This window comes from Salvia hispanica, chromosome 4 (genome assembly GCF_029641045.1).
Source record: "Salvia hispanica isolate PSC_SH4W2 chromosome 4, Shi_PSC_v1, whole genome shotgun sequence".
Taxonomy (NCBI): Eukaryota; Viridiplantae; Streptophyta; class Magnoliopsida; order Lamiales; family Lamiaceae; genus Salvia; species Salvia hispanica.
Genome location: NC_142695.1, coordinates 31,324,223 through 31,352,027, shown reverse-complemented (window position 1 = coordinate 31,352,027; position 27,805 = coordinate 31,324,223). Strand labels below are relative to the sequence as shown.

Below are 27,805 nucleotides of genomic sequence, written 5' to 3'. Positions count from 1 at the left end.
CCATACTAATTAGACATTCTTTTTCCCTTAAAATAGGAGCAATTAAAAATGATTCAAGGTGTATTATAATGAAAGTATCTCATAGTATTAAAATTACTGCCGGGCGGTTACCGCAGCATCTTATTGCTGAAACTATCTCCCAAGAAATGTGCAATAAATAAGATGACGACAGATATGCATTTGTTTGTGCTTATTAGAAAGTCTATATAAAGTGCATGATTTATTGTAATTTGTAGAGAAAGAAAAATAGTACTAGTAGCAAATATGTCTAGCAAAATGGTAGGGATATTGTTTGCATTTGTAATGGGGTTTGCAGTATGGTGCTGCCTCAGTAATACTAATTTTCCTGATTGGAATGGTGACCAAATTGAAAATGGTGGGAATTCCTCCACTGTGTCTGTGTCTGTGCCTGTGCCTGTGTTTAAGGAGCATGGTCCTGTGGGTAATGTTATTCACATGTAGATGTTTTTCTGCTGCGGCTGCGTGAACGCCGCCGGTTGTGTCTTCTGCTGTGCTTCCACCTATGCCAAAAATGGGACTGCCTGATTCATCTCCATCTTCTTCTACTTAATATACTGTTGAAATAGAAAATAAAATGTAATTAGTTAGGTTGATTAGTAGAGTTAGTTAGGATTAATTAGTTTGTTTAGCATTTAGTTTTCAGCCTATATAAGGCATCTCATTGTATTTTGTAATCACCAATTAATAAAAATGTACTCCATAGTGAAATTTTCCCGTTTCCTTCTTCACTCTCTCTATCGACAGTTTTCCCCAATTTTACAATTTCTTCATCGTCCATTGATGGAGGTTTCTTCATCCAAATTTCTTCTACATTTTCAACATATACTACTACTTGTATTTCATGCTTTCACATTTTCATCAAATGTTGTACTATTGTTATTTATGTTTCATTAATTTCCTTACGTAAGCCATAAATACAAATATTCAATCACTTTCAATGATAAAAGTATAATAAATGTTAAAAACAATACTACCTTCTCTATGTTCTCTTCATTCAGCTCTAGCCCTGTTTCTTCATCTGGTATAACTTCAGGGAGTTTTCCGATAAGACACGCCCAACGGAACTTAGACACGATCCACATGCTCCTTGTAATTTCCATCAATTTCATGCGATGCAACATTGCCCCCATCCGCTATAAGATAGGGTCGGATCTCATCCAACACGCAGCTGAATCAGGCGTGGCAACAGCATTTATTCCTTCATAGACATTGCACAGTTTTAGACACAAGTACGCTAAGTTAATCAAATATGCAGTTTGGAAATGAAGAGTTTTAACATGGCCACAACCTGAAAAAAATTCCTAGCTAATGACAGAACATAGTAATAGTAATTTTATCATCTCGATAATTACATAAGTAACTATTTAGGACTTAATTAGTTTCATATAAACACATCTTGCAATGCACTAGAGGACACAGGTCAATCAGTTCACCCACCGCCCCTCTCTCTCTCTAAAACGTCAGCGCCTCCTTTTGTCCCTCAACCATAAGAGCATCTCCAATGGTACATAGGCCAGCAATAGGCTAGTCATTCTCTCCCCTGCCACGTCAGCAACACTAAAAAATCTACCTGTCACATCAGATTTAGGCCAGCCGCAATAAAAATAATTCAAAATATACTACATTTATGGAATTAAAATTACGATTAAAATACGGAATTAAATTTACGAGACATATACGGGAAAATTTATACATTCCATTAAAAAAAAGTACAAAGATCTAAAAAAAAAAGTACATGATTTTTTTTTTTTAAAAAAGACTTCCACACACGAGCCCCGCCACTCTCTACTCCTCATCGTCGTCGCCGTCACCGCCGTCCTCGTCGTCGCCGCCGCCACTGCCGCTGCCGCCACCCGTGGTATCTGAGCCCACGTCGGAACCCGCTAGTCGTGCCCTCGCGATTTCCAAATCAACCCGCATGCTCTCGAGCATCGAGTGAAGAAACATCTTCTCCGTGGGGTCAGTGGCGGTCCTCCAATCTTGGAAGACCTTTTACATCTGATCCCGCGTATGGTTACGTGAATGGAGAGTGTACTCGAGTGGGGCGGGTGGGAGGGCGGACGACTGGACCTCGCGGGGTGATAGGGGGGATCCGCCCCTCGCAGCCCGTTGCGCCCGCTTCTGTCCAACCGGGCGGGGGCGACCAGCAAATGAAGGAGGGGATGGAAACTCCTCAGCATCCGGGGGGAGGTCGTGGGATCCGCCGCTGCTGCCGCTGTAGTCGCCGGTATAGTTGAGCCTCTGCTTCTTCGGCCACCCAGCGTCGCACCCCGCCCGAAACTTCTCGGAGTCCTTTAGCAACAAGAAGCACTCCCAGAAGGTGAAATCCTTATACTTCCCCGCCAAGGGGAACTGACTCTCGGCTATCCTCTAGGCGTCGTCCTCATTCTGCCCACTACTGAGCTGACGGAGGGCGTTGGCGTACAAATTCGCAAATCGGCCCACCGCGGCCCTGATGCGCTCCCACCCCTTCCGGACCTCCTCCCCGCTGAAGTCCTTCCCGTGCAGGCAGTGCCTCCTATAGGCAGCTCTGATCTTCGCCCACATGTTGACGACCCGCTGGTTGTTCGCAACTAGCGGATCGTCGCACACCTCCAACCACCCCCTGGCCACCCCGGCGTACTCATCCTCCGTCCACTTCCTCCGGCCAGGGGTGTCGTCAACAGCGGGCTGCGATGACTCGCCGACCGCCTTGGCCTTCCCCCTCGTCTTCTTCTTCGACGCGGCCCGCCTCGCTGGAACGGGAGTATCCGGATCCCCGAGATCGATCCCCATATCATGCAATGACAGAAGTTCATCGCCAGTGAACTGCGTCTCCACTGGGGTCGACGTGTGAGACGAAGCCGTCAAAAAATCAAGCGAGGGACGACATACCGTGTCCCCTCCCGGTGACCCCTGCATCCCGCCCTGCCACATCATCCCCATCATCTGCTGCAGCATCATTTGCTGCTGCATCTGGGGCATACCCCCCCACCCGGGCGCTGACTGCCCGCCGCTCCCCTGCCCCCCGCCCGGCATCCCCCACGGCATAACCCCCGGCATACCCCCTGGTTCCCCCCCTGCACCCCACCCCCCAGCGCAGCGGCCATCATCCCCATCATCTGATTCCAAGGGATGTTAAACCCCGGGCCCATCTGCCCCCATCCAGATCCCACAGGTACCGTGGGAGTCTGAGATCCACTCGTCGCTGGACTGGACTCGTTGTTGTGATCCATCGCTCGATGATGCTCTTGTACACAAAGTTAGAGAGAGAGAAAACTCGTTAAAACAAGTGGTGCAAATGAAGATGAAACGAAAATCGCGTTTATATAGGTTTTTTTTTTAAAAAAAAAACAAAACAAAAATCGGCGCTGGCCGATCGCTGGCCGCCACAATGGCGGCTAGCCGATCGGCCAGCCCACGCCGGTCCGCTCGCCGACTCCAATGGTTCGGCTAGCCGATCTGCCAGCGCGACGAATCGGCTAGCCGGTCGCTAGCCGACCATTGGAGATGCTCTAAATCAGAAGCAAAGAAATGGAGGATGAATGGGATCTTGATACGATTATTATTTAGTTGCTTATTTATTTATCTGTTCCATAGTAATAGAGTCATTTCTCTTTTTGGTAAAAGTTAACACATTTTCCACACCTACTTTACTCTCTCTTACTTTTTTCTCTCCTTCATCTCTCTACTTTTTTTCATTTTTCCACTTTATTATCCGTTTACTTAACTCATCTAACACAATTTTTCTTAATATCTGTACTGAAAAGAAATGCCTCCATTACTATGGAACGGAGGGAGTATTATAAATAGGGCTATTGTTATCTTTGAGAATCAATCAATGAAATAACATATTCTGCTCTACTTATTTTATCATTTACTCCCTCCGTCCGCGAATAGGAGTTTCGTTTTTCCATTTTAGTCCGTCCGCGAATAGGAGTCCCAGTATACTTTTACCATAAATGATGCTAGGGTCTCACCTCCGCCTAACTCATTCTACTCACATTTCATTTAAAACTAATATATACAAATGAGACCCTTATTCTACTAACTTTTTTCTACCGACTTTTCTTAACATTTCTTAAAACTCGTGCCGCCATTGAATGTGGCTCCTAATGGCGGACGGAGGGAGTATTTTTTTTCTGCAACCTCTAGTTTTTATAGATTAATCGGCGAGGCTCGATTTCCTCGCGACTTTCTCCTATCTTCCTACTTCACAAGGGGTTAAACCCTTAACAATTGGTGTTTGCATTCGGTTCTCATCCTCCGATTTACCGCCATCATGTCACGATCAGATGTCCCCTCGTTTCTGCTTGAACAGATTTTAGTGGCAATGACGAAATTGGAATCACGATTAGATGCGTCCGCCCTCTGGCTTGCTGAAATCCAAGCGTCGCGACAACCCGATTCCATGGAGTGGCATGAGTGCTCACCATATGAACAGCCGCAACCGCCTAGTCGCTGGGATTCGGCTTTCCAAACGTTCGACCGCTGCATTGGAGAGATACAACCACCCCCGCAGCCTGATCCAGAGCCCCCACACCCCCACATAATCTCGTGGCGTCCGAACAACTGGACTGGCAAAAACACACCTACACCTACACCTACAATCAGCCGCTATATCCACCCTACACCGACCACTACATCCAACAACTATCCCAGCCCTACACCGATCCATATACGCAGGCGCGCTCGCCGCATACATATGCATCACCATGGTAGCAAAATCAGCACGTCTACCGACCACCACCACCAACCGGCTGGCTGTCACCACCGCGGAAACCCTTTCTCTCCTGCTGGAATCCGACGGATCACCACCATCAGGCTGTCAATTGCTGCGAACAAACAACCTATGGATCCGCACCAGCACCATACCTACGGGCAGGAGTACCATCAACTCTTTCAATACCAACAGCCAGTGCAACCAGCGGAAGCTTACTGGCAGCAGCACCAATACCATGACTCCATGAGCCCGTGCTCGACCAGCAGCAGCCACCGCAACGCTTTCCCTCATACTGGCATCCACCGAGCTCCCGCTCGGCGACAACGCCATCAGCTGCGATCTCTCCACCGTGCAGTCCCGATATCAGGTATGGCTCAGTCAAGTTATTCATTGATGATATTGATGAATCAGTTCAATCTCCTCAAATTCATTAAGATGATATTGTATTTGAGCGATTACTTAATCGAGATCAAAATGCGGAGGAAGATGTATTGTTAAACGGTGAGGAGGTTTCGTACATAGCCAATGATATGCAATTAGATCAAGAATTCTCGGATGTGATTGAACAGGTGAAAGAGGCTATTCATTCTAGAGTTGAGGGTTCCTTTACCTTGAGTAATGTTGAGGCTTCCATTGAGTTAACTGTGAAAGAGGGGGATAGTGGTTTTGCGAGGAATGGGTCTGATAAGATGTGGAAATATGCCGACACTATTGGCAACCAGAGCAAGGTTAGTGAGAATGTTGCAGCAGCTGAGACGAACTTCGTCACGGACAAGACAAATAATTGTGAAGATGTTCCTAGTGATTTTGTCAACCCCAAGGGTGGTGATGTTGCAATTATTAGTCGTCGTTCAACAGTGCGGGACGCTGATGCTCGGTTCATCCCTCCGCGTGATGACACGCCGCGTTTAGGCATTCATGGACGCGTTGACAATCCCCATGTGTTAGTGCAGAATAATTACACGCACGATTGGGATAGACGTATATCACCATTCACTCTCGCAAGAGTCACACGTAATGATCCATTCAACCTCCAATTTGAGGTTCATAGGGTTCATTATTTACAGTCTGCTATGGATGACGGTGGTAGGTTATTGGAGTTAGATATGAGATGTAAATGTATCTCCGAGGAGAAGAAAGACAGCGTTGCTAAGTCAAAGGTGACTAATGTTGGATTGAAAGCAGGGGTTGTCACGCCAGAGTTAGATGTTTCTCGACTTTCCTTTCCCAAGTATGAATTTCCATGTGTTGGATGAAGTCACGCAGCTAGCAAAGGTGGATTCTGTGGGCAATGCTTTCGACCTGGCCGTTTTGGAGGATCTGGTTATTGAAGATGGTTTTAGAGACGTTTTTTTATCACTTCAAGGGCCACAGACGGAGTTTTTTGTTTTACACCACCTTGTGCAAAGAGATTCAGAATTTTGCAAGAAGTGCAATTTTAAAACCTGTCATGGTAAATGTAGGACGAAATGGTGCGGCAAATTTGAATGGGATTCAAGAAGTTGAATGTGTCAAACAAGAGGCAACGAGCATTTACCTTCTCAGATGTTTTCAGAAGACATCACCTCCTGTTCTAGTACTTTGTAAGAACAAAACATGTGAAGATTTTTTTGTTAAATGGAGCTATAAGACTGATGAGGCAGATTGGGAGTCATGCAAATATAGCTGTAGCAGCTGCAAACGATTTCGCGGAAGAATTGAGACATATGTCAGAACTCTTAAAGGATATTCGATGTGTCGGTGCGGTTCTACTTTGTTTGTGAAGAATCATACTCACACTTTTGTCAACACAATTGGCGAACTTGATTTCAGCTTTCCAATTGGAGAACCACTTGGGATGAGCACATTCTTGATAACAATGCAACTGGAGCCTTTCGATAAAGCAGGTAATGCATTGGCTCTCACCCTTAGTCGAGTTGTAAAGGCTCTGGTCGATCTAGAGGAAGCTATGCAGGATCATGTTGCTTATGCCCAGGGATTCATCGACTGTGATACTATTAGTGCACGTTGTATGCTCACTAAGTTTTCCCCTTGTGCTACTCAAATTGAGGTCTCCATACTTCGCGTGCTTATCGGTTTTCCAGATGTTTATTTGAGTGGTCAAATCAAAAACTATATCTTGGAAAATAATGGCAGGTTCCATTTGAGGTGGGGATGCAGACAAATCCCTTATGATTAAGTTGCTGATGGGGAAGTGTACATGTGCATGAGCTTGCCATGCCCAAGGGTACTAAACAACAACTCCATAGGGCTGATGTTTATGTAGCAGCTTGTGCTGTTCCCAGATTTGCAAGATTACTACTCCAAAGTTGGAGAGACTCAAAATTCTTTGACAATATTTTTAAATTGGTGGGAGTGCTCATTGTTACACTGCATCTGCAATATAATGGGATGGATCTTGTTAGCCGTAGTGCTATTTGTGCACCAAGAGAGGATATGTATGAAGAGATAAGGAGTATTTTAAAACTTTCCCTAGCTGGAGCTGAGGCCTATTGCAAGTACTATGGTCTCACGGGTCCTACGGTAGTGGCAATGATAAGTGGTGCCGACATGAATTTTAGTAAACTGAGATTGGTAATTGCGCTGGCATGTGTCGGGAAATTGTATTGGCAACTTTCAAGCCATGGGATGGAGACACATGCGCATCAAGAGCTTCTTGAAGTGTTTCTGGATAGCAAAGTTTCCGAGTTGGAACGCCTCCTTATTTCTTGGTTTCCACCTTAAGGACTAGGGGGATTTTAACCATGGGGAGTTGATACGATTATTATTTAGTTGCTTATTTAGTTAGATAAATTAGAGATTGCATATATTTTTCATATATTAGTTTTCTTATTCATTAATTTAGTTTTAGTATTATAAATAGGCCTATTGTTATATTTGAGAATCAATCAATGAAATAACATATTTTGCTCTACTTATTTTATCGTTTATTTTCTTTCTGCAAACTCTAGTTTCTAGATTGATCGACGAAGCTCGGTTCCCTCACGACTTTCTCCTATCTTCCTACTTGATAAGGGGTTAAACCCTTATAAGATCTCCACGCCATCGTAAGAGGCTACGCCGCCCTCACCGCCCCCTCCCCCGCCGCAGCAGCGAACAACACCGGATCCTTTGAATCTCTCCATACTCATAAGAAGGCACTTGCAACTTCTCGGTCTCTTCCTTCCAAGATCTGCTCGAGCCCAGACGAAACGACGTCGTACGAGAAAATCTCTACAAACCCTTTTTCCCCAAATCCGAAATCCCTTTTTCTTTGCCAATTTCGACCACCCGTCTAGTATCGCAAGATCCGCCATCGCCGCAAACGCAACAGCCTTTCTCTGTTTCAAATGGCCCAAAAATTACTGCATCTCACACTCCCACCCCAAGGTCCAAAAGAAGGTATTTTAGTCTGGATTTGTATTACAAGATTGGATTTTTTTTTTTCAATTTTTTTGCAGTTTTCTTACTACATACTCCTTCCGTCCCATAAAAATATAGGCAATGAGTATGACACGAGAATTAAGACAAAATAGGTAAAGTAAGAGAGACGAAGAGAATGGTATGGTAAAGTAAGAGAGGGGATGAGAATGATAGTTAAAGTAGTGTTAGTGAATAATGAGACCTATATTATTAAATTGATATAACTTTCCAAAAATGGAATGCATATATTTTTGTGGGACGACGAAAATGGAAAGTACACATATTTTTATGGGACGAAGGGAGTATTTTACAGAAACTGCTATAGCAAGAAGGTTTGCCACGTGGCAGCCGAGAATCTATCTTCCGATGTGTGGTCGTGGCGAAAATACGGCCAGAAACCAATTAAAGGCTCTCCATATCTAGACCTGCCCACGGTTCATGAACCGACGGTTTTGGAAAATATGGAACCGGAACCGAACCGTGAGGCTGTTTCACAGTTTAGGTTTCGGTTCCCAGTCGCCGATTTTCGGACGATTCGTAGTGGTTCCGGTTCGGTTTTGCGGTTTTTTTCCTCAATTTTTTTTTGCCATGTAATTTGAAATTATAAAATAAATTGGAACAAGAAAATGGATAGTTTAAATTGAATTAAGATGGGTAAGGTGAAAATGATATCAAATTTACAATTTACATATACAAATGAGAAATATGAGGCAAAGAGATAGAATTGAGAGATTGAAGAGAGAAATTCTTGTTAACTCAAGAATTGGGTGTGTGTAAGTGAGGATAGAAGAGAGTATTTATAGATAAAAATAGGGAAATGAGATCAAATTTGAAGTTAAAATCATTTAAAAATAAATAAATAAATACAAATAAAAGAAATGGTGTTTTGTGCAATCAATTTTGAATAGTGCAACCATCACCTACCGCCAACCAATTAATTTTGAAGACTCAACTAATCAATTTTGAAGACCACCGATTCATTAATCAATGTTAATTAGAGTATTATGCTTTATTTAAAGTAATCAATTCTTCTAAGTTTTATTAAACAATGTTGATAAATATTTATTAATAATGATCCATACTCCATAGACTCCATACGTAAAAGTTATTATAAAGTTATTACCATAATGGAGTATAGTTGTAATATAAGGATTAACTATGTTTAAATTTATCATTGCATTGGCGGTTCGGAACCGTGAACCATGGTTAATTGGCAGTTCAGAACCATGAACCACGGTTAACTGGCAGTTCAGAACCGCCCGAAACCAGCGGTTCGGTCACGGTTTCAGTTCGAAAAATTTGGAACCTGAACCGAACCGCGATTCTAAAATTCACGGTTTTAGTTCTGAATTTCTCGCGGTTTCGGTTCATAACCATAACCGGCGATTACGGTTTCGATTTTAACCGTCGGTTCGGTAAAGGGCAGCTCTATCCATATCCAAGGCTCTCCAGAGAAGGATTTATAACCTCTAATTGCATTTTTTTATGCATTTTGGTGTGTTGACATGTTTTGTGAGAAATGTGCAAAATAGACATAGAATAGAGTAGAAAAATGTCAAAAACGATTCTGGAGAACATGGACCAGACTAGCGGTCCGCCAGTCCATCTCGAAAATTGTGCTTGTAGCGAATTTTTGACCATCGACCGCCGAGCATGAGTCAGCAACCAACGAGAAATTCAGCGATCCCTATTCTTCTCCGAGACCGTCTGAGGATTCCAGAACACTCTCAGCAATCTGCTAAGATGAAGTCAGTGACCCGCTGAAAGCGGGCGATGAAAGCATGCTTCTCCGAGACTTACTTTTCTAAACCAAAAATACTACTCCCTCCGTCCCAAAAAGTTGATACAAAACTCTTGGGCATGGAGGTTAAGAATTTATTTTAAATAAGTAGGAGATATGAAAAAATTAGGAAAGTAAAGAGAGAATAAAGTAAATGATGGAATAAAGTACGAGTGATTAGTGTTTTGTCTTTTTGTTAAAAAAGGAAATAACTCAACTTTGTTGGGATGGACTAAAAAGGAATACGACTCAACTTTCTTGGGACGGGGGGAGTACCATATGAAGGAAAACACCCACAAGTCTATAAATATTGCTGCAAATATTCAATAATTTCAACAATAACTAACAAGAAATGAAGCAATTAAAATTGTGATAAAGAGATAGAGAAGAAGATTTTTGTCAATTAGATTAATAGTTTCGGACTTGAACCTTCTTCAAAACAATACAGACAATTTAAAGGTTACTTTCACCAAACCTAAATGACTCCACTATACTAGTAGCAAAAAAACAAGCGAAATATACCTCAACATTTATTTTAGTCTACCAAAAGATTGAATGCAACCATGAGGGGATAAATCTTCAAAGAAGAAGACACGTGCATAAAATGAGTCGTAAATAAAAACAATGAAAAAAACTACCTCATCACAAACCCTAGCCAGGTATTTATACTAGAGGCTACAAATGATTAAAAAAATGAAAAAACTTCAAAATCGTGTCTGAACTTGCCAACTGGTTGCTGGGACCGATCTGGAGTTAGTTCTGCCAGCGAGTGGATGGTTCGGCATTGCTCTGCGTACTCTTCATAAAATTGTCACAACTCTCTCAACCGGGCTCTGATTGAGGTGTGCAAGATACCTACGCGAAGCTCTTCGAAATTGAAGATAATGGTGGTCTTAGATGAACATTGAAAATTATCTTTGTTGGAATCGTGTTTGGTCAATGGACTTTGACCAATATAAATGTGACGAGACATTTAATTTTGTAAAATTAAATGTAACAGCGACGATCTACTTTTGGAATAGATGTCCGTGGTATATTCATTTTCTCTAAACCGATTCCCGGTGAATGAGAAATTATGAATTAAAGTTTGTCACAGTGGTGAGCTATAAAGGAGCTATGAGATAAAACTAAGGGATTAATTAAAAGGGTTAATTATCTCATATTGGTGGAGAGAACCTTATTAAACATTAATTTAATAAGATGAATTATTACGTGTAATAATTATAGTGGACCCAAGTGCACAACGGGTGCTAAAAGGTCCACGGTGGACCCCGACATATAGCGGGTCCTAAGCGGTCCACGACGGACCGCAACGCATAGCGGGTGACAAAAGGTCCCCGATGGACCCCGACATATCGTGTGACCAAAAGGTTCACGATGAACCTCGTCGTGTAGCGTGTCTAGATGCATCAGTCTCCTCTAGCTCCCGTAACGGCTAGTAACCCCCGGCGGTTACAGTCAAAGCCATCATGGCACACATAATGGCCGTTGACTCCATCAATGCCCATGAGTGGACTTGGCCTATAAATAGACATGCATCCATTGCATTCTCTACACAACACTAGACACAACCATATTGCATATCAATTGCATAGCTCTCTCACTCTTTGTGCATAGTCTTCCGTCGAAGCTCTGCCCTCGCCATCATCCAGTTCGTCGGAGCTTGTTATGTTTGTGGTGGTACAACGAACAAGACGAAGCCGTTTTATCTTTGGGGACGACACGCCAATCCGAGAGCACTACCGGGGCGTATCTCGTCTTGCGGAAAGAGGACTACTCGACTCGACTTACATCTTTACGGTTATAGTTTCGATTATTATTTTTGTTATTTCAATTCAGTTTATTGTACTTTTATCTTCATTCTTCATTGGATTTTATTATGTTCGGTTATTGTATCTTTGTACCACATAATTATTCAAAAAAAAACCCAACAATCTTGATAGGTTGATTACTGTTTGAATCATATCCCAACTTCGATTTGGCTCCTTGTCATCCCTTCATCGTCTTTTCAGACCTCAATTAAGTCATGACCTCAATACCAAACATATTTATGATTTCATCCGTTCTCGGTAATTTTTAATTCAATTCCAACATAGTAGTATCTCAGAACTTTTATAAGATATTTATAATTTTATCATTTTTCTCTTATTTTTAATCCATTGAAGTTATATTTCATGGTTCTATAAAATATTTACAATGTTATCAATTAATTCTATTCCAGTGTCATATCTTGAATTCAATAATACATTTACAATTTGATTGTTCAATTATTTTTAATTCAATTCCAGTCATATTAATTCAATGAGTTCTCAAACATAATTATAGTATCATCCCATAATAATTTCTAATTGAATTCTAGACACGTCTCTTCAATTCTACTGTCTGAATAATTTTGTCCGGTTGTCCCCACAAAAACGTGGTGTAGTATATTTATAGAGTTGGACTAATTATATTTGTACAGTCTGTAGTATATTTATAGAGTTGGACTAATTATATTTGTACAGTCTATCCATAATACTCCTAATCAATATTGTAATCCATAAGAAACAAAAACAACCCTTTAACTGGATAAAGCATGCCAATCTGAAGTACTCCATAATTTAATTAAACCCACCCTAAAATAAATAGGTTACTATCCCATAATAAATTTTAATCATGAAAATATGAAATTGAGAAAATACATCAAACAAAAAAAAATTACTTCAGCAAATAGGCTACAATCCATGATAAAATATCATCATGATATTCCACTATAAAATTGAGAAAATACATCATACAACAAGCACTACTACCCATCCTTTGAAATCCCTATCTAGCAAACGTATTACGATGGGTTTGCGATGGGTTTACGATGGGTTTACTTTTCTATTCTTCTTTGGCACTTTTCTTCACTGTCATGCTGCATAATCATCCAGGTGAGAAAGCAACCACTCCTATCCAGTGTCATTTAATTTAGTAAAATACTCTCAAAATTCATTAAGTTTGATCATTTTCATATGTTTTAGGGTATAATTAAAATTTAACATTAGTTGCAATTATTCAACAACAAATATTCAAATTGTTTATGTGTATATATATTGTTGTACACCTCTAAAATAAGTGACGTGACTGAGTAATTACTAAGTGTGTACAAAATTAATGAAGATTAGAACAAAAATATAAACCATAATTTTGACCATTGCGTGATACTCCCTCCGTCCCAAGGAAGATGACCCATTCCTTGGGCGGCATGGGATTTTATGCAACTTTATTTTATGTATTGAGTAGAGAGAGTGAAGTAAAAGAGAAGGTAAAAATAGAGATAAAAGATGTTTCCACTTTTAGTAATGAGTCATCTTGGTTGGGACAAATCAAAACAGAAAGTGGGTCATCTTTAGTGGGATGAAGGAAGTATATGTTTCTACTCAAATTAAAGCGTATGGGAAAATAGCTAACAAATTTAAAAGTCATGGTTATTTTGATAGAATTTTTAAAGATGCAAATGTTCATAGCTTTTTTATAATTCGCTCTTTAATTTATTACTTCATTCTTCCGACATTATGTGTTCTACTCCGAGTCGTCAAGACTTTTAAAAATGTGAAGGAATATAAGTGAGAAAAATTTAATAAAACATAAGTCTCACTATTATATTTTAATTTTATAATAATAATATAAGAGTAAAATAATTTAGAGAAATATAAATCTATTTTTTTATAAGTATATTAGGTTTAAGACAAAAAATAGTAAAATGTGTGACAAAAGAATGTACTACAGTAACATTTATTATCGGATGGACGAAGTATTTATTTTTTCCAAATTCAATTAATTGTAACGATAGGAGGCGAGGCTGCCGTTGGTGTCAACTACGGCCTCCTTGGTAACAACCTTCCGCCGCCTCCTGCTGCCATAGCGCGCCTTCGACAAATTGGAATCACCAAAATTAGGGTTTTCCAACCCAACAACGCCGTCCTCACCGCCTTACACGGCTCCGGCATCTCAGTGATCGTCGGAACCCTCAACGGGGACCTTCAACCCCTCGCCTCCAACAAATCTGCCGCCGCCGCCTGGGTAGCGGCCAACATCCTCCCCCACCAATCCTCCGTCAAATTCACCTGCATCGCCGCCGGCAACGAGGTCTACCCCGACGATCTCGCGCAATACATCCCCGCCGCGATGGAGAATCTCGCCGCCGCCAATGTAAACATCGCGGTCTCCACCACGATCTCGATGCAGCCTCTCTCCACCTCCTACCCCCCCTCCGCCGGCAATTTCTCCGCCGCCGCGAAACCGGTAATGACTCAGATCGCGAAATTCCTGCAGTCGAAGAAGTACCCTATGCTTGTGAATGTGTACCCTTACTTCGCATGTGCGGGGGAACCGGCCAACGTGGATCTCGACTACGCGCTTTTCCGTCCGGGAAAGACCGCGGTTCGCGACGGGGCGAGGACTTACCTTGTAGAAAATGGCAAATCCAATTGAAGAGAAAACTCCATTGAAGGAGGAAGAAGAAACTGCTATGAAAATTGGGAGGAACCGTCGACGATGGGAAGAGAGAAAGAAAGTGGAAATTTCATTAATGACTACATTTTTCCAAAGTTACATCAAATTACAATTAAGAGCCTTATATATAGGCTAAGTAAAAAGTTAACTAACTAATGAAATGCTAACTAAAAATCTATTTGATTTTTCTAATTTCAACACTCCCCCTCAAGATGGAAGCAAAACAAATGCTACCATCTTGGAAATGAAGCATCAAACTAAGAAGAGAACTAAAGCAACTAAGATTTATTCTAATAGATTCTAACTAAGCATCTTCTGCTGGAACTGAGCATCCATCTTGATCAAGTACAAACCATCACTTTGGTGGAACTCATAGCCAAGTTCTTTGCTGTGCAACAGCTACAAATGCAACCCTTGAAGCAAACATACCAATACTTCTTGAAGCAGATACACCACAGAATGGCAGATGCATACACATCCTTAGCTTAGTTGAAAAAATAAATTTGATTCAACTCCCCCTTAGCAGGCAATTCATCTTGAGCATCGAGACTAAAAACAATCACAACACCAATACGCAAAACATCAATGCGAACAACACCACGTCGAAGCATAGAATATCTATAATGCAACTATCTTGCCAAAGCAACGAACAAGGAAATCAGAGACTTCAAGTCAAGAGAAAATCCATCTTGAGTATTTGCAAACCAATTGGAGCTGTTGCTGCATATTATGGTAAAACCTTGTTGTATCAAAACATTCATTGAAGCTCTGATACCATGTTGAAAATGGCAAATCGATTTGGAAAGAGAAAAACTCCATTGAAGGAGGAAGAAGAAATTGCTATGAAAATTAGGAGGAACCGTCAATGATGGGAAGAGAGAAAGAGAGTGGAAATTTCATTAATGACTACATTTTTCCAAAGTTACAGCAAATTACAATTAAGAGCCTTATATATAGGCTAAGTAAAAAGCTAACTAACTAATGAAATGCTAACTAAAAATCTATTTGATTTTTCTAATTTCAACACTCCCCCTCAAAATGGAAGCAAAAAAATGCTACCATCTTGGAAAGGAAGCATCAAACTAAGAAGAGAACTAAAGCAACTAAGATTTATTCTAACAGATTCTAATTAAGCATCTTCTGCTGGAACTGAGCATCCATCTTGATCAAGTACAAACCATCACTTTGGTGGAACTCATAGCCAAGTTCTTTGCTGTGCAACAGCTACAAATGCAACCCTTGAAGCAAACATACCAATACTTCTTGAAGCAGATACACCACAGAATGGCAGATGCATACACATCCTTAGCTTAGTTGAAAAAATAAATTTGATTCAACTCCCCCTTAGCAGGCAATTCATCTTGAGCATCGAGACTAAGAACAATCACAACACCAATACGCACAACATCAATGCGAACACCACATCGAAGCATAGAATATCTATAATGCAACTATCTTGCCAAAGCAACGAACAAGGAAATCAGAGACTTCAAGTCAAGAGAAAATCCATCTTGAGCATTTGCAAACCAATTGGAGCTGTTGCTGCATATTATGGTAAAACCTTGTTGTATCAAAACATTCACTAGCATCGAGTACAGCCAAAATTACCACACAACCCATATAACAACCTCCAATCCTCCAATATAGCTCAACAAGAGCTTTCTGCAGTAGTAGCCAGGTACACCATCACATTAGCAGATGTTGATTGTTTGAAGACACAACTCCGAACTTGTAACAAAAAATTCACCAATTGTTGCAAGCACCAATTGCAACTTCCAATCCCAACACCCAACGCAAGACCATCGACAACAGTCACACAACCTCACCATTGCTTAAAGCCTAATAGAGAAGCTCTACAGAAAGTAACCATTGCTTAGAGACTAACAAAGAAGCTAGGATCATACAAATCCCGCTAACACAAACATCCGACATACAATCGGAAAACAAAAGAGAGATGAAGTAATGAGCTAGGATCATACAAATCCAGCAAACACAAGCATCCGACATACAATCGGAAAATAAAAGAGATCTGAAAACATATTCATATTCAGCAACATGAGATTTCACATATCTCGAACACAGAGAGATCAACCGATTACAATCGGTGAAAACAAAAAAAAGTGATTAACTGAAACTCAATAGAGATCAGAAGATAGAGAACGGAACAATTTCAATGAGAATGAAAAAAAAAAAATCAGATCCGGTGGAAATTAATGCCGAAAAATCAGAGAGATTTGAATAGAGAAAATTGAGAGAGAAAACCTGCAATGTGAGGATCTCACTAACAATGAAGAGTCGAAGAACCGAAGAACTACGGCAGATTACCGATCCAAAAAAAACTTGAATTCCAACAACCCTAACTATGAAGATTCAAAAAAAATATAAAAGAGATAGAGGTAATCAGAGGCGCGCAGCGGATTTGCGCTCTGATACCATGTAGAAAATGACTAATCCAATTGAAGAGAAAAACTCCATTGAAGGAGGGAGAAGAAACTGCTATGAAAATTGGGAGGAACCGACGACGATGGGAAGAGAGACAGAAAGTGGAAATTTCATTAATGACTACATTTTTCCAAAGTTACAACAAATTACAACTAAGAGCCTTATATATAGGCTAAGCAAAAAGCTAACTAACTAATGAAATGCTAACTAAAAATCTATTTAATTATTCTAATTTCAACATACCTCAACCTGCTCGATTCAATGACGGATGCAGCGTACGCGGCATTGGAGAAGGTCGGGGCCGGGGATGTGGAGATCGTCGTGTTGGAGACTGGATGGCCGAGTGACGGAGGCAAGGACGCGGGAGTGGTAAATGCTCAAACGTACGTGAATAATTTGATTGCCTACGTGGCGTCTAGTAAGGGGACGCCGCGGAGGCCGGGGAAGCAAGTGGAGGCCTACATAACGAGAGTATGAAGCCCGCGGGGGTAGAGCAACATTGGGGTTTGTTTTATCCTAATATTACTCCAGTTTATCCTCTTAATAAGATTGGTTGATATCAAGATAGTTCTTGATTTACTTATTTGAATAGTACTCATTACATAATTGTACTCTTCCTACAAAATATTATCCTAATAAAGCTTATACTGTTTCTATATCAAGAGCTCGATTTCATGTCTTCCTTCAATTCGAAATGCTTAGAATTGATGTAAAACCCTAACATTTATTTGTGTAGTGGGTGATAACATAAATTATTAAAAATCACCATAATTTACAATTGGAATGATAGGGGAGTGATCAATTGCTAATTCATCATTTAATTGCTAACTACAACTAATTTAAGGCCATAGGATTTTAGAAAACGTGTGGTATATAATTTACAATGTGTAATTTTCGTTTTTATTAATAAAATAAAAAAAAGGAAAAAAACAACTCCAAATTAGGGTTTTGGATGAAAATGTCAATATAGTGTTTCAAAAAGATCAACACAATGCTTTGTGAATGTCAACACAATGCTTTAAGAATGTTAACCCATTGCTTAAATTGACATTCTACATGTATTATATTAACATATTTTATATAGTATGTTGACATTTCTGCTTGTACGAAAAAATTAAAAAAATTCGAATTTTTTTTCCAAATTTTGACGTCGGAACATATGCATGTAGGATATCGTTGGAATCCTTATGAAATTATCTTTAATTTGATATATGTTATATAAATTTAAAGTTTTGTGATTTCTTTTAAAAGTTAGTTATAACTAAACATGTAGTTAATTGACATTAATACCCCTATTGATATTTTTTGGAATTAATCTTATGGTCTTATTGACATTTTTCGTTGATTGTATTGACATTTAAGGATTAATGATCTAAGCTCTTAATTTGAATATCTAATGGTTATTATTTAGTTGTGGTTAACAATTAAGTTATGAGTTAGCAATATAACACTCATCTGGAATGATATTCGTATAGTTATTAAAAGCATCGTAATTTATCACTATCCTTACTTTATTGGTGTGGTGTGTAAATTTATCATTGTCATTATATTCAACATAATATTCTTTAATAACAAAAATTCTTACATTACTCACACAAGAATTATTTAAAAAAATTATTTTATTAGTATAATTCTTAACATAGAAAATTTTGTGTATTATTCTATAGTATGAGACATAACGAGGGGCGAATCCAGCTTTGAAGCAGCTGGGGCACTTGCCCCTCCTCACCCCTTTCAAACCTTAAATATTTATGTATATATTTTGAATCATACACTCCAACCACACTAAATGTCCCTCCTCAAATACATAAAATTTTCCTACATACAAATGAGCTCGTTGGACTCTAACAAATGTGGGGGAATTGTTGGAATAATAGTGGGGATTAAAGGACACAACAAATTAAGGATTCTTTCATCACTTTCTACCTACATTTAAATATGCATCTAAGAAGCATTATCTAGGCTGATTCTCATTAGTCCATCAAGTTTGCTAGTGACTAGCGAATTTGAGGTGCTTCTACACGCTAAGAAGGAGTCATTTTATTAAGGACAATATGTGAATTCGTGAGCACTAGCAGGGGTGTAAGTTGTCTTGGAAAGAGGAATTTCCTTGAAATTCTCACTTTTCTCACTCATTTTTCATTTCTTTCACACTCAAATTCACACTACATATTCTACACTTCTAACAAAATGAATCCCAGAGATTACCCAAGTCCGAATAGTCCGATGTTCGGTGGTGCATGATGCCGAGGTACAGAATCCGACGACTACCGGTCATTCGACACCAACGCCCAGTACGATCCCGACTTCAGTACGGACTCGTACGGGCTGTCAGACATGGAGCCTTCTCCGAACCGCACACCCGCCGCCCCCGCCGCTGCTTCTCGCGGCAGATCCGCCGCCCACCGCCCCATCCGCCGCCGCCACCGCCGCGTCGGGCTCCGCCACCAAGAAGAGGCGGCCCAAGGCACGAGCCTAGAAGTTGCCGCAAACGGCGGTGTGTGAAGAGTTCGCCCCGGGAAGGATGAACTACGCCGCGGACGAATCCTTCGTCTTGACAAGATGTTGGATTAATGTGTCAAAGGATCCGGTGTTCGTCAACAACCAAAAGGTTACGAAATATTGGGAACACATCGCCGAAAAGTACAATGAGGCCAAGCCGCCTCACGCCTATAAGCGCCATAGGGAGCAGCTACGCAAGCACTTGGATCAAATCAAAAAGCAGGTCAATCTGTTCGCGGGGGAGTACGACAAGTGCGAGAGGGAGCAGGCCAGCGGCGAGAGTTTGTCCGATGTGCGCGACAAAGCGATGAGATCGTACACGTCATTGTACGGAGACTTCAAGCACTACCAGTCCTGGGCGATCTTGAAGGAGAAACAGAAGTTCGTTGGTGGTATGATTCCACAATCGACGGCGGCGAAGAAAAGGGCGTCGAAGCGCACCTTCGCTGATTATACAAGCAGCGAGAGCGGCGCGTCTCCAATCGACCTCAACAATCCGGTGTTCGAGGATGAGAGTTCCGGCACTCCGATATCCCGACGTCCCCCTGGCATCAAGGCTGCCAAGGCCAAGGGCAAGGCGACCACATCCGTCGCGCCGCCGCCTGACCATGCCGCAAGCCCGGCCCCGAGCGCGACCCCGACCGAGACTTCGGCTGCGTCCCATGCCTACACCGATTTGGTGGCCTCCTCCGACTACAGGACGTTGTTGGACGCGCACAACGCCCTGATGCAGGCGACCAACCCGGCTCAAATCGAAGGCATCCAGCGAATGATCGATGACCTCAGCCGCAGATTGGGATTACTCTAGACCGGATATAGTGCACTTTATTCTTTAATTTCTTTTGTAACTTCATTTTACTCTAAACGGAGGGAGTAGTATGTTTTAAAATAACGATTTTATTTTCTTTATTCATTTTATACTTTATTCTCTCTATCTTTTTCCTTCTCTTACTTTTTTATCTATTTATTTAACACACCCAACATCCATTTCTTAGACTCCGTGCTTAAAAGTTCCGCCTCAACTATAGTGAAACGAAAAGAGTACTATGATTGCTAATTGCTATTTATTTACAAGAGATACTGTAAAAATATACATTGAGTTAAACGTGAACAATATTTCACATAGAGAGGAGTATCAAATTTAGAATCATCAAATTATTGATTACGATTTACTTGAGTGTCGTATAAAACTTGATAACCGCTTTGCAGTAGGCTTTCATTAATAAGTTCAAATTAATCAGAGCTTAATATATAGCTAAGAAAAGTCAATGTAATTAAATGTTCTTAATTTTTTACATCCGTCTCGTGTTTAATGTGCCATTAAAAAGAGTAAAAAATCAAGCATAGTTTCCGAAATGAATCAGGTTAGCACGTGCGAGGCCACCGTGAACACCGAAGCATGTAAAAGCGACACGTGTGAGTAGCCGCCCCCATATAAAATTAGCAAATCCAGTTCAACTCGCGCACCAAAATTGCGATCTTCTTCTTCAGATTAATTAAAACAAATTAACAAAAATAGCCAAAAATCCCCGCAAAAAATTCGATTTTCCATTTCCAGCCACTCTAAATTCCATCTCGAGATCCTAAAAATGGTGCAGTTGATGAAGAACGACGAATCGGCATCGCACGGCGAGAAGACGCCGGTGAAGATGGAGGTGGAGGATTGTTTGGAGGAAGAGCACGGTCCACTCCACAAGCGCCCCAAAGTACTCATGTCTTATCGCTACAATTTTTGTTTATTGCTGCTCTGATTATTGTTGTGGTGTTCAGAAATTTAATCGAACACGAGGCGTGCAATAAGTCACACTGAAATTCCGTGAAGAGTAATGTGACTGTGTGAAAATGTACTAATTTGGCCGATTAATTTTCTCTTGGATGTAATTATAGGTTTATGAATTTCAATTTGTTTCCAATAGAGATGTGGATGGCCTCGGGATGATCTGTATTTAATACTAAGATAATATTAATTTTGGAGAAATGGAAACCACTGATTTAATTAACCAGTGGAAGGTATTTTTGCTTGGTTACGGCTAGGATGAGTTGGAACTGACTGCTTGATAGAGTAATTTTGGAGTAAATGGTACTCCCTACATTCCATGTTAATAGAGGCGTTTCATTTTCTGAACTCTATTGAAAAAATAACAATAAATAATTAGTAGAGAAGAAGTAAAGTAAGAGAGAATAATATTGGGAAGAGTTCATGAAAAGGGAATTGTTTGAAATGGGTTGTGATGAAAGGTCGCCTGAACTCATTGCAGCAGCAGCAACAGAGTGTAGGAATGGATGGTTTCGGAGTCCCACCATCGCAATACAATCCTCTTGATGAGCCAAGTCCATTGGGTTTGCGACTAAGGAAAAGCCCATCACTGCTGGAGTTGATTCAAATTAAACTGTCCCACTCCTCTGTGAGTAAAGTTGGAAGTCCAAGTAATAGTAAAAAGGAGTCCTTGAGAGCTGCTGGCGCGTCTGGTGATAAGTTGAAGGCCTCAAATTTTCCTGGTTCAGTTCTGAGAATCGGTACCTGGGAGGTAACTTTTGGCATTTTGTGCTTGAAAAAGTTATGAATAACACTGAATGTTTGTGTGATTTTTTCACAATCCTTTGAATTTTCAGTATAAATCAAGATATGAAGGGGACTTGGTGGCAAAGTGTTATTTTGCAAAGCATAAGCTGGTTTGGGAAGTTCTTGATGGGGGTCTTAAGAATAAAATTGAAATTCAGTGGTCTGATATTATGGCATTGAAGGCAAACTACAGTGACGATGCTCCTGGAACTTTAGATGTTGTGGTAATAAACATTATCTTATGATGTAAATGCTGTCTTTGACTTTGTTATGTTTAGTCATCATCAATAAGCATTGCAGCGTCCATAACACCCCTTTTTCTGTTCATTTGTCAGCTGAGACATCAACCTCTTTTTTTCGAGAGACTAATCCACAACCTAACACCCCTTTTTCTGTTTATTTTTCAGCTGGCACGACAACCTCTTTTCTATAGAGAGACTAATCCACAACCTAGGAAGCACACTCTTTGGCAAGCAACATCAGATTTTACTGGTGGACAAGCTAGTCTATGCAGGTAGCTAAGGTTTTCCTGCTTAAAGACAGTATGTTCAAATCAAGTTTTTGGTAAACCTCTCCATGTTTCTTGAATCCTTTAGTGAGTTTACTGTTCCAGGTGATTTAATACTCACTGGCTACATATTGGTTTGTTATGCCATATTTCCATGGATAAGGGAGTTGTATATTTTGGCTAGTCACCTAGTGGGTTTTCTAAAGAAGTCCTCCTGGACATGATTCCCATGTTAATATGAGATGGTTGCATGGTATTATATTTCATAAGACATGTTTTTTATTATTGTTTGATTTATTTTTATTTCTCTTTTGTCTCTGTTTTGATATCTCTTAAAAATAATACTCCCTCCGTTCCACATAAATAGAGGCATTTCATTTTCTGCACTCATTTTGAAAAAATGATATTAAATAGTTATAGTGGAGAGAGAGTAAAGTAAGAGACAAAATAATGTAGAGAAGAGTCTTATCTACAATATTCTATTTCTTACTTTACTTTTTCTCCACTTTAACTATTTATAATTAAATTTTCAAAATGAGTGCGCAAAATGAAATGCCTCTATTACTGTGGAACGGAGGGAGTAGTGAACAACAAAAATGGTCCCTGGACTATGCCATTTGCACGGATGCAGTCCCTGTCCTTTAATAATATCATTTGTGGTCCTTGAACTTTGATGTTTTTGGTCCTTTAGCACTTTTCTAAAATTATTTTTGGACTTAAATGCCCACGAGCCATTGAGGACACCTGCATACTTTTCTTAACCCTATGGAACTGGTCCTTGGGGGGCATTAATGTCCAAAAATAATTTAATAAAGTGCTAAAGGAGCAAAATCGTGCAAACTTAAGTCCAGGGACCAAAAATGATATTTTTAAAGTCCACGGACTGCGTACGTGCAAACGGAAGTCCATGGACCGTCTTTGTTTATTCACACTCTAAAAATGAATAAAAAATGAATTGGCTTAAAACTATGCAAGTGACTAAGCACATTTTATGTTCCACATTACTTGGAAAGTGTATAAATAAACTTTTCAAACAAGTTAGATCAACTGATTTAGTTAACTAATGATGAATGATAAGTAGTTGCTAGCCGCTGTGGTATCGTGTCGCTTATGGGTCCTGCATTCTAGGTTCGGGATTACAAAGTGTCTGGGGGCACCCTGGAGGTGTGGATGTTAGTCCAGATGGATATTGATTTGAAATATGTACTCTTCCGTCTTCCTACAACTTAGGTTAACTATGTTAGCAAAAGGTGAATGGAGTCAAGTAATTGTTGGTGAAGCTTGTGGCACATTCTTAGTACTATTTGGGCCTACTAGTGGGTTTGGGCTGTTTTACAGCACCTTAAAGAACCATCTCCTGAGACTGACTTTATAGAAAGAAACGTGACGAGAATTTTGTGTCACTGTCAAGAACTGAGAGTCATTGCAAGTCCCACTTCACTTTAATGTGTTCGTATATAGGCATAAAAACACTTGTAATAGTTTGGGTAACCACTTTGGCAAAACAAACATGGATCCTAAGCAGTTACAATTGGAGACTTTTGCGGCGTTGTATACTGGGTTCCTACACTTGTGTGCTTTACACAATTATGAAAGATAAGTTTGAAATAAAATACTTTCTCCGTCCGCCAAAAACATGTGATTGTTTACATCAGTGACACATGTTTTAATAATTTTAGTTGAGTGTTTATTAGTTGAGGAAGGGTCTCTCATTATTGTGTACTGTTCGCGAGGAGAGGAAGGGGTCTCAAATTATTTTAAAATATTAGTGCTGGGCCCAATATTGGTAAAGTGAGGTTGATAATGGAATTAGATTTTGTGGGGTAGTGTCCAAAAGTAGATTAAACATTATTTAGCTGATGGATGAAAATAGAGGGGTAGGCATGTTTTTTTGGCGGATGAAGGGAGTATAATCTTAGATAAGAAATGATAAAAATGACTCTAATTTTCTCTCTAATAACCAAGCCAATTGATAAGACACATAAACTAATAAACATAATTTCTTGTCCTTTTAAATATTCTGTTTTCAGCTTCAGAATTCTTCCCAAATGAAAATTCATATGTTAGAGCAGAATGGTAGGAAGGGTCTTATTGGTTGTCATATTGCTTGACCTGATGGTGTTGATCTTCTTTGTAATCCTTTGTATAGTGAACCAGCTTTCTTACGATGCCTGTGTATTCAACTAATGCTGGTACTTGTGTGGTGATTAGTTCCAACTGAAATTTTCAATTTAACTATGGGTATCTAGTCCCCTTCTTCTCTCGCATTGGATGGTGCTTGAAATGAGTTGTGTATATTTTGGTTTTCCATATTTATTGTGTTGTAGCATAAGAACTCTCTCTCGGAGATGATAGACTGTTTAATGGCATGAAAACTTTCCATACCATTGACCCGTTTTTTTCCTTTGGTTGCAGACAACACTTTTTGGAGTGCCCACAAGGCTTGTTGGGGAAACATTTTGAAAAACTCATTCAGTGTGATCCCCGCTTGAACTTTCTTAGCCAGCAAGGGGAAACAAAACTAGAATCTCCATATTTCGAACCCAGGATTCCTGTCTTTGACGATCAAAGTGAAAACAATAATGAATTTGATTTGAATAGGGAGGGAAGCCCTTCCTTCTTCAGCTTGCAGGATACTGCTTCACCATCAGGGCCTCAATCATCATCCTCAAAGAATGATGTAGATGTTCTTGGCAGACATTCAGAATCCTACACCCGTGAAACACCGTCTCCAAGCTCAGGTATGGTTATCACTTGAATAAAAGTGTTTTTTAATTTTTATGTGTGCCTATATAGTAAACCTGATATTGACATGGTTGGAGTAAATATACTCCTACTTAGGCCTCTTGTCTGGTTTCTCTATGTACATGGCTTTGTTTGTTGATTCTTTCGCACATGCTTTTTTCTATTATATTTTGTTACCAAAACAAATTGGTGAGCTTTGGGGTAATATTTGATGAACTTTTGTGTCCATTAGTAGTTTTTGTTTTGTTAAATATGTACGGATGTACCTAGGCGTATAATTTCTTCATACTTGATTCTTGAAGTTAAAGGCAACTGTTAAAAAAAGTTGGTTACATGAGTTCCCCAACTAAATGGTGCATCTTGTGTGGCCATTCTTCTACAAATCTCTAATCAAGGCAATTATCAACATAATTTGATATAAAAAGAGGTGAGGGAGACCGGCATGGTATATGGTAAGAACAGAAAATATGATTGATATAAACCAAGTGAAACAAGTGATAATTCTCTTAAGAAGACCTACGGAAATTTCCCTAGTTATACTAAACTCAAGATGATAGATATCCATCTCAATCCTCAAGGGAACTATATATAAGACTTAAAAGACTAATGAAAAGACTAGAGCAATAAATGTGACAAAAATGATCATAATACATTTATTAGCTACTCCACTCCACTACTTCTTTATCCAAACCGTCGGTTCGGCTTGGACCAGACTGATGATTTTGGTTTTCGACCGATAACCATGGCAGTCGGCTGAACCGGAACCAGTATATCAGTTCTACCTGACCCTGTTTGTGATCGAAATTTTGAAACTGAAAACTGCTTGATTATAATTGATGGATGGATTTTCTGGCTTCTGGGAGCGGGTTTGGAGAGGAAGGGTTTTTGGTAATTTGAGGAATAGAAGGGAAGGAAAAGAAGGGGGAGGGGCATGGCGAGAGAGGGAAGGTGTGGTCAGTAGTAACGGTGGGTGGAGTTTTTGATGTTGGGGGCATGTTTTGAAAATGAGGTTTTGCTAATTTTGAGGAAGAGAAGGTAAGGAAAAGAAGGGAAGTGGGACGGCGATGGGGGAAGAGGTCGGAGCAACGTTGAGAAGAGCTAGGGGGAGAATGAAAAACAGATTAAAGGAAAGGATTTAAAATTAAGAAAATTGGGAAGGCGCAAATGGAACCTGGAGCTAGCTAAAACCGGCCAAACCCTCAACTGTAATGCCAGTTATCGGTTCCAAACTGGAACCGCGTTACATTTCCAATTTCTTGGAACCGGAACTGGCCAGAAGTCAACAAAAAGATGCTATTTAAATGGTAATTGCTACCTCGTAAAAGAAATGCGTGGCAGTCCAATATGGCTACTTGATTGGAGTTATATTCGAAAAATTTATAACGTGTCATTTTGCATTTGGGGGCTTGAGATTTGGTTGACTTGGGGAAAATGAGTCTCTTCCTCTTATACTGCATTAGATTGTGTCATGAGGTTCTTCTTGTTGATATTTGGGAAGTCAATTCTTTTTTAATACAGGGTATTTTTCTTCTCTTTTCTCCAGCTGGAAAACCTCGAATTCAGCACTAGTGATGTGTGTAGATTTACTTTTGTCTCCGATTGCTGTAACTATTAACTGTGGGTATACATATTGTACAATTGTACAATAATATGTATTCATCATGTGAAATTAAATATGACCAGTTGGAACTATAGTTTAACTTTATTTGAAAATATAAAACTTCTTTCAGGTTTGAGTTCTAACAGTTTAATTCATCTCATCATATTCACACAGCTAGGGGCACACTGTCAGTTGAAGATATAAAAAACAGCAGAATTGATCAACTGAAGGAGTTCAGCAATTGGGATCAGGTCAAGGCTCCTGGTCTCCATTCTTCTATGTCGATGAGTGACTTAGTGAGCCATCTTGAGAATCGCATATCAGAACAGGGCACATCTGACAATCCTACTCTCTCAAGTGAGGAATGGCAGAGCCTCCAAATCTTGGATGACATCAAAAGGTGCTTGTTTAGTGAAAATCAAATCTTGCCAGACTCGGACGAGAAATCACTCATGTCTAGGGTCGATTCTCTTTGCTGCCTCCTGCAGAAAGACGCCCCTTCAGGTTCCAACACTCAGCTTAAAAGGGACAACAACATCAATCTGTCATTGATGCAAAAGGGAGAAGATGATGAATCGAGTAGTGATGGCTCGTTGTCTACAGAAAAGAAGGCTGGAGATAGTGAAGATGTCTCGGGCCCAAACCAGGCGTCATCCATGTCAAGGAAAGACTCTGTTGGAGAGCTGCTGCTTAATCTCCCTAGGATAGCGTCTCTTCCGCAGTTCTTCTTCAACATTTCTGATGACTATGGAAACCAAGCTCGGTGATGCAGGCGACTTGACGCATATGCGTGTCTCGGTGATTTGTACATGCGACATAGTTGTATGTCTTTTGTCAACGTTTGTGTAGTTTGAGGATTCGGAAATGAAGATTGATAATGAATCCTGTAATTATTTATGTTTTGAAGTTGGCATTAGGATATATCTCTGGTTTTCCTGCTTGTTTTGATTACCATACTGCGGCAAAATTTGTAATTACTGTTGATTTGTCAAAATGTTTAACTCTCTCCGTTACGAGATAAATAGTCTTACTTGTCTATTTTTATATGTCCGTCAAAAGAT

The 27,805-nt window shown here is 40.1% G+C and overlaps 3 protein-coding genes across 5 annotated transcripts; all 3 read left to right on the top strand.

The window, feature by feature from the left end:
* Positions 1–7,467: 7,467 nt before the first annotated feature.
* LOC148928444 (WRKY transcription factor 22-like) lies at positions 7,468–12,291 on the top strand. The gene is made up of 4 exons (XM_089056674.1): positions 7,468–7,474; positions 7,861–8,104; positions 8,439–8,559; positions 12,265–12,291. The coding sequence occupies exons 1-4, from the start codon at positions 7,468–7,470 to the stop codon at positions 12,289–12,291; spliced, it is 399 nt and encodes a 132-aa protein (XP_088912800.1).
* Positions 12,292–12,756: 465 nt separating this feature from the next.
* On the top strand, positions 12,757–14,575 carry LOC125194983 (glucan endo-1,3-beta-glucosidase-like). Its single transcript, XM_048093192.2, has 2 exons — positions 12,757–12,820; positions 13,723–14,575. Exons 1-2 carry the CDS (start codon positions 12,757–12,759, stop codon positions 14,361–14,363), a joined length of 705 nt encoding a protein of 234 aa, XP_047949149.1. The 3' UTR covers positions 14,364–14,575.
* Positions 14,576–20,787: 6,212 nt separating this feature from the next.
* On the top strand, positions 20,788–27,766 carry LOC148928443 (uncharacterized). 3 transcript variants are annotated; one of them, XM_089056221.1, is made up of 7 exons: positions 20,788–21,034; positions 21,587–21,856; positions 21,942–22,115; positions 22,299–22,405; positions 24,815–25,140; positions 26,919–27,144; positions 27,233–27,447. In XM_089056221.1, the coding sequence occupies exons 1-7, from the start codon at positions 20,918–20,920 to the stop codon at positions 27,294–27,296; spliced, it is 1,284 nt and encodes a 427-aa protein (XP_088912347.1). In that variant the 5' UTR covers positions 20,788–20,917; the 3' UTR covers positions 27,297–27,447. The 3 variants fall into 3 exon arrangements, with proteins under 3 accessions (XP_088912347.1, XP_088912346.1, XP_088912345.1); XM_089056220.1 differs by having other exon boundaries at positions 21,590–21,856; positions 26,919–27,766; XM_089056219.1 differs by having other exon boundaries at positions 26,919–27,766.
* Positions 27,767–27,805: the final 39 nt, after the last annotated feature.